We start from the raw sequence: 17,408 nt of genomic DNA on the forward strand, positions 1-17,408 counted from the left end.
CAGGGACGTAACTCGTGTTACCAACTTTTTCATTACAGTTAACATTCATAAGTGGTTCCTAAATTAATATTACCAATTCAAATATTTATTTGACACATCATTTTCAATTTGATGTATTTTTAAGATTAAACATACAATTAATATACTACATAATATCAAATAAGTCATATGATTACTAATCAGAAATAACAGCCAGTTGCGATGAACAAAATAATTATTAATTACCGACCTTGTGGTGATTGAGAAGTCCGTAAAATAATATAATAATATTTTTTTGAATGAATGAATGAACGAACCACTAAAAACTATACAAAATAATATCATAATGTTTAATATGTTCATATGAAACATTTAATTTAATATTATTAAATTTTAAGTATTAGATAATGTTATAATTTATAGTATTATGTGTGTCCATAAAAAAAAAATTATAAATAAAATCAAAGAACAGGTTGGGAACGATTAAAGATTTTATAATACATTAGGTACATTATATTATTACGATGTTCTATAATTAATGAATAATTATTCAACATCTATGCAATTCGTGTTACCTTATTTATTTTAAGATAAAAGCGACACACAGTTATTTGAGCCTTACTAATTGGATACGCAAAACACGTATTTAATGTAGTTGAGTTCTTAGTGTTTTTTAAATACTACATTAACATTGGGTCCCACAATTTTCAGACAACATTTTGGTTTGGTCCATGCAAAAAACATTTCTTTCCTTAATATGTTCACAGACTTCGGAGACTGCCAGTGACTCATAAATTAGAACAGAGATATGATTGAAATTTTTTTTAAAGTTCCTAACATATTATAATAGCTAATATGGTAATAATATATTGCCACTCTAGGTTGCAGCTATATCGCAAGAAAACATAATTAATTTCTTTTTGCATTTTAGTTATTAAATAGAGACGCATTAGCAATAATTTTAACAAAATATTCGAGACGTACATTACCTTTATGGCAAAATATAAATCAACTGAAAATTAAATTGATAATTATGAAGTTGTCTAAATTAAAATTAATTTAAAATCATGTATATGCATCATACCTAAGATTTATGACCAATTTAGTAATTTACCACATGAAATTTAAATAAACTAGGTATTACATTTAGTCTATTATTTTTTTAGTATTCAAAATACTTAAACAAGAAACCATTTTAACTGCAGTATTGTTGAAATACTTAATAATATTAACCGGGGGGGGTAGTAGTCGATATTATTAGTATTCTTGAACAAAATACAACATTACTTTTTCGTAAAACTAGCTGTGGTCTTAGTGGCGACACTGTTGGAGTTGGCCTGTGGCTGGCTCTTAGTTTTCCTTTGCATTTTCGGTTTGACTCTTTGAACTTCGTCCGCGGCGTCTTCGTCCGAAGAACTGACCTCGTCCAGGTGCAACAGTGCTTCCCTGCTGTTGGCCCGCTGCAAAAGTCGAGCGGCTTTCTTTTTGTTTTTGAGCTTCGCTTCAGAGTGATCTGGTTTTGTCCTCGGCCTGTTGTCGCAGGCGTCGTTCGGGGGTTGCGACTCGTCGTCGGTGTACCCATTGACGGCTTTCAGTATCTCGTCAGCGGCACGATTTAGTTCTTCCAACACCGAAACCTCCGAGTCCGCCGTCTCCTTCCGGCTGACGCGACATTTGTAAGTGGTCGCTTTGGACTTGTTGAGCTTGGGACCCAGGTCTTTGGGCATGTTCAGCCAGCTATCCCGGCCCGTGCTGAACAAGTCCTGCGCCTGTTTGCTGGCGGCCGGCTTGTCCTTGATCCTGAGACTGTTGGCGCGGTACCCGATGTTGCCGTATATCGACTCCTTCTTTTCGGTGGGTTTTTTTTTACTCTCGTTACACTGCACCGGTTTCGGTTGCACCGTCATAGGAACCTGAAACAAGAACCACCGATAATATTAACTAATAATAATTAGATATAATTAAATAGAATAGATAGTGAATAAAATAGATATTTAACGAGGGTTGCTGTAGGTACCTATGGAATATCATATTGTATTCATATATGTGAAAACAGTGCAACGCATTTGCTGCAGTTTATCTAATTGCTAAATCGAAAATCATATCACATTAAATATGGATACTTGTCACTTGATATAATACAGTAAGTAGGTCTTGGTAGATATTTTAAATTATATTTTTCGTAATACTAATAAACACTGTATTTTGAAATTTTGAATACTTTTTCAAAGTATTGATTTATAGTATGTAAATTAATTAAATCATCATCGAATATGAATTAGAGCAGCGGTTCTCAAACTTGTTTTTTCGCGTACCGCTTAAGTATATTATCGATCAGTCGCGTACCACTGATGATTAAAAATATCGACAATATCAACGATTATACCTATACGATATCTTATTTATTGACGTATTTTCCATGAAATCTAATCTTTATTATCTGAATATTAAAAAAAACACACGACATTGTAAAATCATCGCTACGCCAAGAATCTAATATTTGTTTTTAATTTTCCATCCTATCACCATGCAGCCTTTCGCGTACCACCATGCAGCCTTTCGCGTACCACCATGGAGTCTTTCGCGTACCACAGTTTGAGAACCGCTGAATTAGAGTATAAAATTAAAAAAGAATTAGAGATTAGTTATTTTTATACTTGCAGATTAACGAGTAACTAAGTTAGGTACACATATATTTTTAAGACGTTCGGAATATTATATTGTGAAAATACTATTTATACGACAAAGCATCCGTGAAAATATATTCTGAGTACTATTTTAGTATTTTAAATAATTTTGAAAAGTATTTTACCCAAATACGATTTAGATTAACATTTATTCGAGAGGTATAATCGTTATCGGATAAAATATTGTAATATTCACGTATTCATGTTTATTCAGCCTTGGAAATGTTTACCTGTTTCAAAGAAACGGTGGCACACGTTTTGGTAACAGGTGCCTCCGTTTTTGGTTTGCTCTTGCGATTGTCTTGTACGATTTTTACCGGCACACGTTTGCTTGGCTGTTTTTGGAGCGAGTCTTCAAACTGGTGATTTACAACGTGTGTCACTTGCGAGGTTTGCACGCTCACCGGTTGGAACTGAGACCGTTCGGGTTCCAACTGTTTCTCGTGGTTCAACAAAACCGAAGTGACATTTGGCACCACCAATGTCGATTCGTACGTTTTAACATCCATTTTTTTTAGAAGATTTTCTGAAAATGTACATTAGCCCACGGTCAATCATATTGTTTACTATATGTTGTGTCACGTCAAGTGTGTAGGTATCCCCCTCCCAAATAACCTTCCCTTTCCAGTAATTTAAAATAATTACAGCCCATCCCTCAGGTTAATTATATTATAATTGCACATTCTCTTCTACTACACATATATACTAGATATACCTATATAATATACAAACTACACTTCCACTGTACTATACTTCTACTAACGTATATATAATAACATCGGTACCTTGAGAACATTGTGATTGTTTGATATTTTTTTTTACAGTAGATATGAGCTTTTTGAGATTATTGCAGTCCGGTAGCCGGTCGTCTTCGTTAATGCAGTCGGCGGCCATGTACGACCTCACTTCCTCGTCAGCCTTTAAACTCTCCTCACTAGTCTCGTCCGTGCTCATGAGATCTTTGGCGTACTCCAGCCGGCCGTGGATTTCGTCACACGGCTGACGCACTTTGATGAGCGTCACGTGATGCCGGTGGGCGGTGTGGTCCACGATCTGCGCGTCTATGCTCTTGCTCAGATCGTCCAGTGCGCCGATGACATCCGGCATGCATTTCGTGGTGGCCCTGTCGCGCTTAATGTCCGCGCAGCTCTTCAGCACGTTGTGCTTTCTAGTGGCCGGCGCCGGGTAGGTCTTGTGGCCACACCTTGGCCACGACGTGCTGACGGCCTTCTGGAATCGGCCCAGTATCTTGGTGTTCATCTCTTCCAGGTACGTGCTGGGCTGTTCCGTCGTCCGGAACTTGGTGTTCATCACCAGCGACGCGGACGACAGCGGAAGGTGATCGCCCGTCGTCTGGTCGCTGAAGCACCGGGAGAACGCGCACAGGTCGGCGGCGGCCGATTTGCTGGTTGCGTGGCCAACACCGCCGCCGATTCGCACCAACAGTTTCTCGTGGCACTTCGCCGAAGTATCTGCAACGTGCGCCCGAGATCATTATTATCGTCAAAAGGATGCCGTACGCCTGTTTTTCAGGGATAGCTTTTCAAAAGGAGCATTTCAGAAGAGTAATACGTATGAAAAGGAAACCGAAAATGTTACGATCTAAGTAGGGTGCAAAACGTATAAATGTATATAGGTAGTAGTATAAACGCGTATCGAGAAAAGTCTGACGTGTGATGGTAACGTAGTAATGATTTGTTGCCTGAAATTATTACGAATTAAAACTATTAAATTGATACCGTCAAACAATACAATACACTTTCAGTAGAAATTATGAATAATTGTTTTTAAAACAACACAAGAGAGCAAAATGTAAGCGTGATATACAGTTTATATTTTTCGATAATATTCAACTTATCAAGTTGGTAATGATTAAACGAACGTATACAAACGATTGTGGTTTACAAACGAACACTTATTTTGTCATCAAAAAAATTAAAACCTCTTTATATTAAAGATAATGTTTTTTTTAGATTTCACTGAAAAAATTAATTCGGTCATTGTAGAGGGCGATAGTATGCTCACACCACACATCTCTACACATAATGCGGTTATTCAAAATCTGAATTTCGGAATTTTTAAATATACCTAAAGACCGTATTTACCAATTTTTGAGATTTTTTTACTTAAGGAGTGCCCTGTAAAGATACAAACATTTGTTTTTTAAATGACAACCCTACTGTAAATAATTTAGCGGATAGCTTTTCTGAACGTTTCTGACATAATTAAATAAACATTTTAACGAGTGGTTCATCATCTTATGTATAAGGATAATAATTAATAGGTCCATGTTAATAGATTTAAAAGATATAGGGGTTATGGTAATTTTAAAATTGTAGTAATTAATAATGAAATATCAATATATTTTTTAATTTATAAAAATGTTAATAAATACTAGATTTGATATAACATCTATTTTATTTTTGTAAAACTATTTTAAGTACTATTTTTATAATACATCGTATAAATAATTTAATAACTGTCAATCTAATCGTTCGGATTTTGATCTAAGCACAACGCCATTTTCAAAAAAGTTATCTACTAAAACAAATGGTTTCATTTAAATAAGGTATGGAAGGTTCTAGTTTGAAAAGTGGCAGTTTGTATCGTTCATTGTTACAGGATACTTTGTATGTTTAAAAATTCCAAAAAATATGATTTTGAATAAATTCATTATGAAATGAAAAATGAATGTGAGCACACTTGTTGAATCACCATGTATATTATTATAAATATTTATATTCATACCAAAGAGTTCACGAACGTAGAGTTTATCTTACAACATAAAATATTAAAATATTGAGCAAAAATCCCGCTCGTACGACATCCTCTTAAATCTTAATAATGCGGCCTATTCTACATTTTTACAACAGCGCGTCACATGCTTTCAGCTACAATACACTACCATGCGGCAAAAAAAAAAAAAAAAAAAATGTCCACGTTTCAACGCGTTAACACTACAGTGGATGATTTAAATACAATTGCCAAAAAGCTGTACAGCTGACTTGTGGGGGAGGTGGACGTTATGTATTAAACTCTATTCGTTTTTGTTTTGTAAAAAGACGCGAGCCCTGCAACAACCCCCGTCAGCCGTACAAACACATCGCTCGTATAGCACACTACAATACACTTGCTATAGCTGCGGTCAAATATACCAATAATTCAAGCCGGTAAGAGCTATAGCGTATAGGTACAACATAAATCAACATACAAAGCGCTAAAAATTCCGTGATGGTATTACCAAGTATACATGCTGTAGCTTTTCAACGTGTAGACCATTTATTTTTTTGGTACGAGTTAAAAAATTTTTTTTTTCTTATAATAATAATATTTCTAATATTATAGTAGAAGAAAATGTGCAATTTTCGTCAAAAGACGTTTTGACCATATACAATTTATAAACATGTATCTTATTATATTATATAATAGTTATAGAAACTCATTTCAGCTGTAAGGGTGCTTTGAAACAATTATTTACTCTCGTATGAATTTAAATAATACGAATAATGTTAGAGTGTGCTATTAATTGTATTATGTTTGTGTTTATCAAAAAAAAAAAAAAAAAATTGAATCAACATGTTTATATTTTATGAGGTTTATGGCTAATGAGTTAATTTGGTAACATATTATAATAAGTGGTGCTATGGAGAAATAGATTACTTGTGCAGTGCGTTTATCTTATTGATATTTAAAAACGTTTCAAGTAGAGAGTTATAAATGTGATGAAAATAAATTACACTTAGAATTTATACCAGAACATACTTATTTGAAAAAATAAAAAAAAATTGTAAATAGTAAGATACACGAGCAGGGTGGACCACTTATTACCGATTAAAACCAAAGATAAATCATTGTAGGTATTCAAAGTTAAGCACGCTCGATTTATCTGAAATATGAATTATTTGTGTTTAGAATTTGTTGAAAACTGCGGTTCTCATTTAAAATATTTTTTCTTCATTGTTTTTAAGCCGCTAATGGTTTGTTCATAAATTGAAATTCATATGAATAGAAATAACCTACGCAAACATTTATCTGGCACACGAACTCTATAATATTGTTATTATGGTTTAAAGTTATTATAATTTTTCTGTCACGATTCACCCGATTTCGTCTCTATAAATTAATAAGAATATTAAAAAAAAAAGGATGGTTTATATAATGTTACGTTAAACAAGTTTAGGCGTAGTGATTGTAATTTCAGTATACATTGTTTTTGTATCGATTAATACTGTCTTTGTATATGAAAACACCTTTTTTACTCGTTTGATTAAGTGGAAATCTTGTGTCTATCTGATTCGATTACTGCAGAATTGCATCAAAATGCGTTAAAAATTGTTGTCGTACAATAACGTGAAAATATATGTGAAAAGCGTGATGAGTGTGTTATACGAATAAGCGAAGCGTTTGTCTATACTGGTAGTAGATAAGCTTCATCCTGCTGGAACCGACCAGCATGATTCAAGCAGTACAAATCAACCAAGCCGAGTATAGGTAAAAACCAAACCATAGGTTAGGACGGTTAGGTGCGTATTATATAGGATTTGGTTAGGTTAGGTCGCGTCGGGTTAACCGTACCTGCGGTGGCCGATGGATTGTTGCCGTTATTTTGGTACCAAACCGGAGAGGCCGACCCGTTGTACGAGTACCGATGTTTTCTGGGATCAGCAGGGTCGAAGCCCACGGCCGTCGTCTCGCCCTCGGTGAAGTTCACTCGGGTCGAGAACCCTACGGCCTCCACCTGTTTCACCCTGTCGGCCACGGACCAGGACGCTCGTCTACAGTCTACGGGCGTAGATTCCGTCGAAGAGATCCTCACTTCGATGCCGTTATCGGACGCAACTCCACCGGAATTATCCGCGGTATTCTGCTGCTGTTGTTGTTGTTGTTGTTGGTGCTGCACCTGTTGTTGGTGATGCGGTTGCTGTTGGTGCTGCGGTGGCTGTTGCAGTTGCTGCAGCTGTTGCCGTTTCAGTATGCTTTTTGGCATGCTATTGCCTGTGTCTGTGGTCTCGTCTTCCGTCGTCGGACACTCGTTGCCGCCGTTTTGATTTCCGGTTCCATTGATCTGCAAGACGACGTCACTTTGAACGTCATCCCCAAACCGATATTCCGGAAGCCCGTGGCCGCTCTTCTCAGGTGGACGGTTGTACCTAAGATATACAACACACACGCAACAAAATATAGTATAACGCTGCACAAATACTTTTAACATTTAAATTTAAAAAAAAAAGTGGACAAAATAATGGGTATCACTTTGCTGTACAGTAGTTGTCGATCGAGTATTTCATACTTGTATAATTAATTAAATTTAATGATTATAAAAATAATAATAATACATCGAAATCATCATATATTACTATAATGATTGTTATTATTTAATTTAAAGATTTACGATGGTTAATTTTTGAGTTAGGTACCTACACCAAAAAATAAATAAAATAATAATAAAATCAATTTCGTCAAAAATCAGTTCTACATAAAAATTCCTATTTCCATTTGTTTATTTTTGTTTTTTCGATGCTTTCGAAAACTACTAAAAATGTTTCGTTTTGATGTCAAAACAAAAAAAAAATCGGAGCATTTTTACCACCACAAATGTTTATGAAAGACAGAAAAAACACATATAATTGTGAAATCAATAGCTTCTATTTTGAACCACGAACAGAATCAAATTAAATTGAATGAACTTTAACAGAACTCAAAAAAATAAGTTTGAATTAATCGTTACTAATACGAGTTTGAAGTACTCGTATGAAGACCAAAACGATTTTATTATAATATATGTTGATCATGTTATTGCATTGTACAAATCAATAGATTATGCATGAAATTACCTCTTTTTAGGTCGATACAGTTGTGCTGGGGCTGGTTTGTCTTCCATGTCCACGATGTTTATCTTACCCGGAGTAGCATCGAAGTGTACCTCGGTCCTACAAAATTCTACTTTCTTGTTGCCATTTTTCTTATCAATGCTGGGTTCCTTGTCTGCCACTTCGCTTACTACTGCTATCGAATGACGTTTTGGTACTTCATCTCTATCAACATTTTTATCCATCGCCATATCCATACCAACCGACAGTCGTCTAGCGTGCACCTGTAAAATACAAATTTGCATTAAACGACCGATAGATTTTTTTCTAACACACTAAAATGTTAAATGAATATTATGTATAATTTAAATTCTAACCTGTTCTTTTTCACTCTCGTCGTTTTCTGTGGACTCCGAAATGGTGTCGCTAGGCTTGACAACGTCGAAATAAGCACTCGATTTGGACCTTAAGCTATTAATGGCTTCAAGTATCTTTCCTTTAGCGACTACGGTCGTGTTGTATGCGTGAACCTGAGTGTTGTTGTTGATCTCCTTGTTGGAATACTTTTTGACTAGATCGGCGATAGACTCACGATCGACTGACGACTGCCTGCTCGAGTTCGATAGTCCGTTTTCGGTTGAACGGCAAATACCACTGTCTGTCGATGAATCCATTGCCGATGGATCTGTAGTGTACTTGCCGCTGTGATCTGATGTTGTCACTTTCTCGAATCCGTAAGATTTGCGTCTGTTGTACCACTCTTCGGTCCTAGTCAGTGCCGAACCCCTGTAGTCTAAGCTTCTTGAGTCTCCAGTGGGTTTCACGTCCGTCTCTATTCCATCGTCTTCTTTATCCTTGTCTTCGTTTAAGTGTCGCAAGTTGTTTTTTGTTTTCTTGAGGCTCTCAACCGTGATGAAAGTAGGTTTTTTTAACGGAGATACAGGTTTAATCAATGAATAATCGTCTACAATATCCCCACCGACCGCCTGTAATTTTTTTCCCAGAACTTTTTTCAATACGTCCTCTAGTTCACCGGCGATTTTGTGATTTGAATCGATGTTTTTGGACTGCGCAAACTGCAATGACCTCCGAAATCTAGAAGATCGGTCTAGTGGCTCTTCAGATTCGTTGATGTCACTGCGTATTTCGTCGTTAGAACAACTTTTTAGACGGTTTAGATTTGTTGAAATAGATTCTTCGTTACTTTCATTTAGGCTACTTAATGTTTCCATTGTATCGGTGGAGTCAATACTCTCTAATTTCGGCAGTTGTGATGTAACGGTTTGTGGTCTACGGGTAGGTGGTCGTCTAGTGCTAATTGATCCACTGCGACCTACGGTTGCTTTACTTTTTTGTGAACTCACGTCTAAATGATTGTGCTCCAACTGAAAATATAATATACATACAAAAAATAAATTAAAAATCATTGGTATTTTTTTTTTTTCAATAAAATATAAATAATTTCTAATAGATAAAATAAGTATATTTTTATAATTCTAACTTTTATCAATTCAAACTAAATACATTTTATACCATGTTGTTATTTTGTTGGATTCGTACTTATTAGTGTGACCTAATGATTTTTATGATATAAAGAGTCGGTAAAAAGTATTTGATCCTATTCATATAATTTTTTTATATTAAATATTTTACAAATATATGTTTTTTTTAAATAACGTACACGTAATTGATCGAACTGATTGTTTTTTTTGTCGAATATCGAAGACGGCCATTGGAATGCATTTGAACCAGCCTGTGAGACAAAAAAACACGATAAATTTCACATAAGAATGCAGGCAAAAAAAAATATTATATCGCCACGAACAAAACGATCGATAAACAACGAGACGGACACCGTGAGGCGATAACGCCGAACATTTCGTTGAGTATTAAATGGCTTACACTAGAATTATGCCACGAACTGGTGGTACTTGTTTGAGATCTGATTACTTGTACCGAGCATCCGGCAGTGTGAGCTTGAAACACTTCCAGCTGTTTGGTCTGTTGCGTATTTTCTGTACTGCCGTCTGCAAGATTCCTGGCGCGTCTGTCAACCACCTATAAATGCATATATGATTATATTTTTTGGATAAATGTACAAATACAATCACTAATCATTACAGCTATATAGTTTTACCCTGGTCAAGTTCTTCAAAATTAAAATTTAGATATGCGTTACACCGGTTATAATAAGATATCAATACTTTTTTCAATATAAGTCAACCCGGGATCTTAACTTTATTTTTACTTATTTTATTTTTAAAATCAGTATTTAAAAAAAACTTTTTAAAAGACGGGTTTTCAGTTGTAATTTCTCCACCTGCATATATTATGTCGTATCCGTCTTCATACACATAGTAAATTTTCATACACAAGTTTAAATAATGTCATGTTGGTTTTGATTTTATAGAGTAAATTAACCTAGAATCAAACTTTTAGGTAAAAACATTATTTGTGTGTGTTTGTTGGTGTTATACGATATTTTAATTTTTAAGTGAATTTTCAAATATAAATATTTTACATACATCTAACTCCCTGAAAAATAGAATCATCGTAAAAACAAACACATATAATATTTTTACCTAAATGCTTGATAATAGGTCAATTCATTCATAATAGATCAATTTATTCTAATTTCTAATATCAAAACTAACTGAACACTATTGAAACTAGTGAACAAAAATGTACAATTTTGTATACTTGTATTTGCTAGCATGTAAGACGGAGACAACATATAGAGGTGTAGCCACATTTTAAAGGAAAACTTTGTATATAAATGATAAATAGAAATGATGTGCTGATTTTATATTATGATACGTATATAATACATCGTAACGGGTTATTAGAGTTAAAAACTTTTTTTTTTTTAAATACATTTTAATACTCATTATCATATTATTATATACATATATATTATATTTGTCTAGTTATTCGTAAATCTATATATTTTTGGCAAATCTCCCGTCCCTGAAAATTATGTTTTTTTCGGTTTAAATGACAAACGCCCATTATATTATATACAATTAATTTGCAATTAGTTCGTTATCTCTTTGATACGGCAAATATGCATAGGTTCATAAATATACACATTCATGTAATATATAGGTGAGATTCGTCGTTAAAGAACGATTGACTTGAGGATCACGGCCGAGCGAGTAATTATGTTTGTGTGGAAATAAAGACTGTTTTTGTGGTTAATGAACCGGAGCGTAGTCAAAATTTACCGCTAACGAGAATTTCTGACCTCAAAATCTATGTTGTAGGTAAGGACCATCCGTAGCGTTTGGCCGAAACGTAATATATTCCATTTGAAATCGTTTGATGTCATTTAATATAATTTTCTGCAGTCGTATACGTGAGTTCAGGTATATGTGTAGTGCATGTAGTTTATCCAGGTCAGTTGTTATGTGGTCAGCATAATACTATATCTGCGTTTGTTGCTCCACGTATATTTCCCGGAAAATATTGTATTTTATGTTTGTGAAAAACGAAACGCTACTTTTACTATCACACATGTAAGAAATATAGAATCGAAGTGCTGCAGTACTATTATAGCGTACATATAATATTAAGTATATAGGTTTTGTTCAGTACGCGTTTTCAAGTATACAACACATTATTTCGATTACAGAGAATATACGGGGACCATGATCCATCATATTAGTATAACTATATCATGAGTTATTTAAATGAAACGAGATTGATAATTAATTGGTTGAAAAAACTCCTTTCTTCTGATTTGGTTAGGTTAAAACGTTGGAAAACGTAATATATTAAAAATGTTAACGATAAAATATTATGTATATGTTACTATACGAATTTCCTTTTATGGAATCGACCGGTTAATAAAATTGAAACACCTTTAAAAATTAAACGATAATATGTTGTATTATATTATTATATATTAGGTATTTCATATTTTAATATTAATCGATCAAAATATAAATTATACAAATGGGTGCATAATTTATCATATTATGGCCGTTATATATTTTTTATTACCTTTCCATATTTGTGTTTAGTGTTGGCAGTGTGATTGGTCCATTGGTCCGCTTCGACTCTGGCGTGCTCCAAGATTCCGGTCAACCTGTCGAGTCTCGACCATTCTTGGACGTGTCTTTTGATGCCGTTATCACCTTTGGACGCATCCGAACCGGTGGCTGAACTCCGTATCAGAGGAATAACCTCCATTCTGTGTATCGTCGCGGTCACAAGCGTGTGGCATCAATATACGACAAAATGATGTAGCGAGGTCTGTGAACAGTAACGGAAACCATTGATTAGAGTATATCGAGAAAAACAGTAATATATGTAAACAAATATAATATATATAGAAACAAGTAGTTGTGAAGGGGTTTGGGTAAATCGAAAAACGGTTTTGTCGAACTGAGTTCTCGGTCTAGGCCTTATCAATAATAAACCTTGTGCGGTTGATATCATCATGTAAAAAAACACACCGGTATACAACAGTTGTGATATTATATCGAACGTTACATTCAGGAACTTAGACACTTAGGCATCCATATCATAATTTACTATCGTATGTTATGCACGTACTTGCTCAAGCATATCCGGTTACGGGTCTAGGGGTGAATGTATGCATACCACATTACATAATAGTATAATTTTGCGGGTTTCAAATTATCGCCACCAAGTGTAGTGTCAGAGTCCGCAATTTTGGAATACCGTATGGGAAGCGTCGGATGTTTTATAATTTTAGCTCACTCTCCCGCCTCCGCACCCACCCCCGCCAATACCAATACCAAATACAGATTTCGTTTCCATACTGAAGCATTGCGCTTATTAGTTATATATTATGATTGCCGTGTCCTTGTTCTCTGCCGGACCGAGACCGTTATTATATTGTTACAGTAATATTATCGGCAGAATTCATCGCGCGCGTCGAATTATTTCCACCCAAACGTTATTTATTGGTTTCCGTGCGGTACACATAATAATGATAATAGTATTATGATATTGTTGTATTGCAATTATTATTATTAAGATTATTGACGAGCTAGTTGTTTGGTCCGTATATACCATTCGCTCGACGGATAATACGCGTTCCTATCTGTCTGCAGTTTGCAGTGCATGTACTGCCGAAGTCGACCATATTATTATTATTATTATACAGCTGTCGCAGATCGTGAGCATAAAAACGAAATGTGAAGTGAACCGTTTCGACTGCCGCGAAAATGATTGTTAAAAAAAAAAACATTCCAAAAGCTCGCCGTCACCCACCTATATGGCTATATAATATATAAGCAGGTCCGTGACTGGAATTGTAACGCGCGGTAGATTCATATAAATATAATTACAACATTCGTATAGTATATATTATATTATAATATGTACAGACGACGATTTATTGCCAAAGGACGTTATCGGAGAAAGAAAAATAAAAAGCTGTCTGCGCGCGCACACAGTCGACGTAATAAATTTCGATTCGCGTAGGTATAAAATAATATGAATGTGAATATAGGATTTTCGCAATGATAATAAAGTATACAATAATATTATGTTTGCGGCGACGACTACGTTATTCTGCTGCTGACAGATAATAAAAGCATAATCATCTTTTTACCGCCATCTTTAAGGAGCTTCGATCAGAATATTATACAAAGTGTTTTTTTTAGAGGAGGGGAAACTTAGGTACATACTTCCAACCAATTTGTACTATGTGTGTGACTTTATGAGCCAATAAGCTTTTAAAAATGCATTTGATTTTGTCAAGAAGTTTACTCGAGATTGCGACATTTCGATTTTTCGATCAGTACCTATAATAGTGAACCGTCTAAAATGAATTTTCAGATTTGAAAGTTCAAGACATTTCGAGTTCAGGTTGTACCAACAAATTAAATAAAAGTATGGAAAAGTATATGAGAAGTGTAAAAGTTATAGGTATGTCAAGTAGACGAGACTAATATTCGTGTTACTGACACGTCTTACAAATATCTTTACAAATGCATAAAAAAAACTACCTTTCTACTGGCTGTTACACACTGTTTTGTAACATTATTACGATTTTGTGTATTGTAATATACATCAATATAAAAGTGTATACTTATTGTCCACATCACTTATGAACACTATTTGTGCGTTACCTTATTAATATAGATATTATTATGAAATAAATATACTATTCCTATTATTAATATTTTTTTTTTATATTTTGTTATTATGGTCTGCGTGCAGATATTCGAGCCGAAAGGCGTTTATCTTACAATGCAACACGATATTATTATGCGAACAAAAAACTAATAAAAAATAATTAAGCATGTTTTTTTTTTTTGGACTGCATCGTTAGAGTCAAGTCGAATTAGTCGAACTGTATCAGGGTCGAGTTTACCAGACACGATAATATTAAATTTGTACGACATTATAACTTAATAATATAATAATTTATAAAAACCGTCGGGTCGTTTAAAGAGCCGTTGCCGTATCGATTACCGTCCATTTATACATATACACACATATGTATAAAACGACAATACCGTACTGTCGGAAAGGTCTGGTGGAGAGGGGAAGAAGGGGCAGGTGAAGGAGTCATTAAAATGTGTTATTAGGGTTTTTTTTTCTCTTTCTCCTGACGGGTTTCGTCGCGAAATTTGGCTCGAACGACGACGAAGCACACGGGCGTATCCAATTACTCGGACCCGAGTGTGTTATTGTGATATCTGGTTTTTAAGGACTCCCAAATTACGCAACGAGTTCGCTTTTTATCTCTCGCGTTATTACACAGCCCTACGTCATTTTTTTTTTATAACGACTGATTTATACGCACCGCCTAGGCTTGCTGCAGCCCACGCACCGGCCGGACTACTATCACTGAATATATGTATATATAGGTAGGTACACCATATACATGAATATGTCATATTATTATCATCATCATATCATATTATATGTATATTATACACCCGTAACAGGACTTACGGTTTGTTAACATCAATGTCGTATGCGCGGGAGCGTGTGTACAACCGAACCGACGTTGTTCCACCGTGTTATTATTATTATATAAACTATAAATGATTGCACTTTGAGATGTGCGTCTTTGGATCGTGTGCTTTCCACTGCTTTGACTATCGACAGCTGTTACGTTTAAGAACTGGCGCAAAAGGCGTAAACAGATAACGTATTCCAATAATTATGACACACATACACAAAAATCAAAATACTCACGTAATTATTATTATTGAATTGGCACGTGCCATTGTTTAACAATATAATATTCTATCGGACAGTATTCTCATTTAAAGTTGTACAATAATAATAATTTAAAAAAACAAACACGAGCAAAAGGCGAATTCGAACGTTAACATTCGACGTATGCGAAATCTTAAAAGAAGGTCAAATTAATGTTGTTGTAAATATAGTTAGGTACATACAAAAAATAGAAATAATAATAACGCCGATTATGTCGACCGGAACTCATTAATTTCTACGAAAATAGATTCTATCTTGGTTTGTTTTTGGAGTCAATAGTTTTTGTTTTACAAAGCGGGAGTTTAATACAATGCTTATTTTTATTTTTTTGATATACCTAATATAGAAAATATACAAGCTTTACAATAAAACACAATATACTTGACGTAGGCCGTAGGGGATGGAATTATAATTGGGGTTGCGTGATCACCCATTAGGTAATGACATTTAGATATTGGCGTTTACATTAGGTTTCTACACAATTTTCTTTTGAGTTTGTGATGAATTATTTGCTAGAAGTGACGGGACATATATGGGACATGTATGAGTACATTTTTCGATGGATAAACGTGGCATTTTAATCTATAGTTTAGAAACGTTTATAGACAACTGTAGTTTCTTTCCCTATAGTTGTAATATTAAGGTCTCTATGAAGAGTCAGGTTAGAAAAAAAGTGTGGAGTATTTGTAACCTTATTATGAAGTGTAGTAAGTACTTTTGAATGCTTGTATTTTGTATAAATTTGATTTTTTCAACAATACCCAAAGTTGAGTCCCACACGTCCTTATGGCTTATAGGCTTAAGATGCGATTGATTTATTAGTACTTTTGTTTGTAATGAATTTATTTTTTGAGAGTAGTATTTTTAGTGATCCGAGGGGACTTTAAATATCTTTTATTTATATATGACTTTGCCAAGTTAGTCTTTTATCGAGGTTTATTAAACAGTGTCGAGATAACGAATATGTCTTAAGGTGAGGGTCGTATAAACAAATGTATTTGAGTTCAATTCAGTTTACCATTTTGCGTAGAATTCAGAAAGAATATTAATTTTGTACAACAGTTCAAAGCATCAAAAGAAAGGATCGTGAATATGCGAATAACATTGCAGTTCTATTTAAATATTTAAGTCTTGTCTTCTAAAATTAAACTAAACTTTTTCCACTTTGATGCATTTATGCATACATAATAATATGATATGTTATACAAACAAGTACGTGGCCAATTAGCGGCATTTGGACGTTGTCGTAAAAATACGTTTATTTTGATTTATTTGATCTTCTTCGTTGTTTTTGAAATACTGTTTTCCATCACTTTCAAGCGTTAAATTACATTTACATTATATATTATTATTTATAGTATTCTTCCGTTTTCATAGTTGATATATATATATATATATATATATATATATATATATATACACGACAATGACGACGATGACAATTGGAAATTCAACTCACGCGCGTGAGATGTCTCCTGCCGCGTACAGATTATACTTTCGGAAATGTAAATTTTTCATTAGTATACTATTATGGAACATACCTGGATATGTATATTTAAAAATATTTTTGACTAAACGCAAGAGGTGTATAGTTTCGAAATATTATTGTGAAAATAAAAAACCGATTGTTTGACGAGTAAAAGTCACAAACATAGTAGGTTTACCCTATAGGTATACCATATAATATTATATACTGTATGTTCACCAATTTAGGGAACACTGAATT

General features: G+C 34.3%; 1 protein-coding gene across 2 annotated transcripts in view; it reads right to left on the minus strand.

Annotated features, from left to right (window-relative positions):
* The window catches only part of LOC107164640 (uncharacterized), an 84,257-nt gene that overhangs the window by 1,082 nt on the left and 65,767 nt on the right, over positions 1–17,408 (minus strand). Inside the window, exons 3-11 of one of the 2 annotated variants that reach the window (XM_089222568.1) lie at positions 12,479–12,730; positions 10,379–10,534; positions 10,158–10,229; positions 8,854–9,861; positions 8,501–8,760; positions 7,242–7,816; positions 3,452–4,138; positions 2,897–3,192; positions 1,267–1,892 (exon numbers count right to left, since the gene is read on the minus strand). In XM_089222568.1, the coding sequence (XP_089078694.1) occupies positions 1,267–1,892; positions 2,897–3,192; positions 3,452–4,138; positions 7,242–7,816; positions 8,501–8,760; positions 8,854–9,861; positions 10,158–10,229; positions 10,379–10,534; positions 12,479–12,667 (3,869 nt within the window). In that variant the 5' untranslated portion in view covers positions 12,668–12,730. The remainder of the gene's footprint in view (positions 1–1,266; positions 1,893–2,896; positions 3,193–3,451; positions 4,139–7,241; positions 7,817–8,500; positions 8,761–8,853; positions 9,862–10,157; positions 10,230–10,378; positions 10,535–12,478; positions 12,731–17,408) is intronic. The other variant, XM_089222569.1, reaches the window with a different exon arrangement.

Source organism: Diuraphis noxia, unplaced genomic scaffold (genome assembly GCF_037042655.1).
Source record: "Diuraphis noxia isolate RWA-SAM2 unplaced genomic scaffold, SU_Dnox_SAM2 contig0003, whole genome shotgun sequence".
NCBI classification, from domain to species: Eukaryota; Metazoa; Arthropoda; class Insecta; order Hemiptera; family Aphididae; genus Diuraphis; species Diuraphis noxia.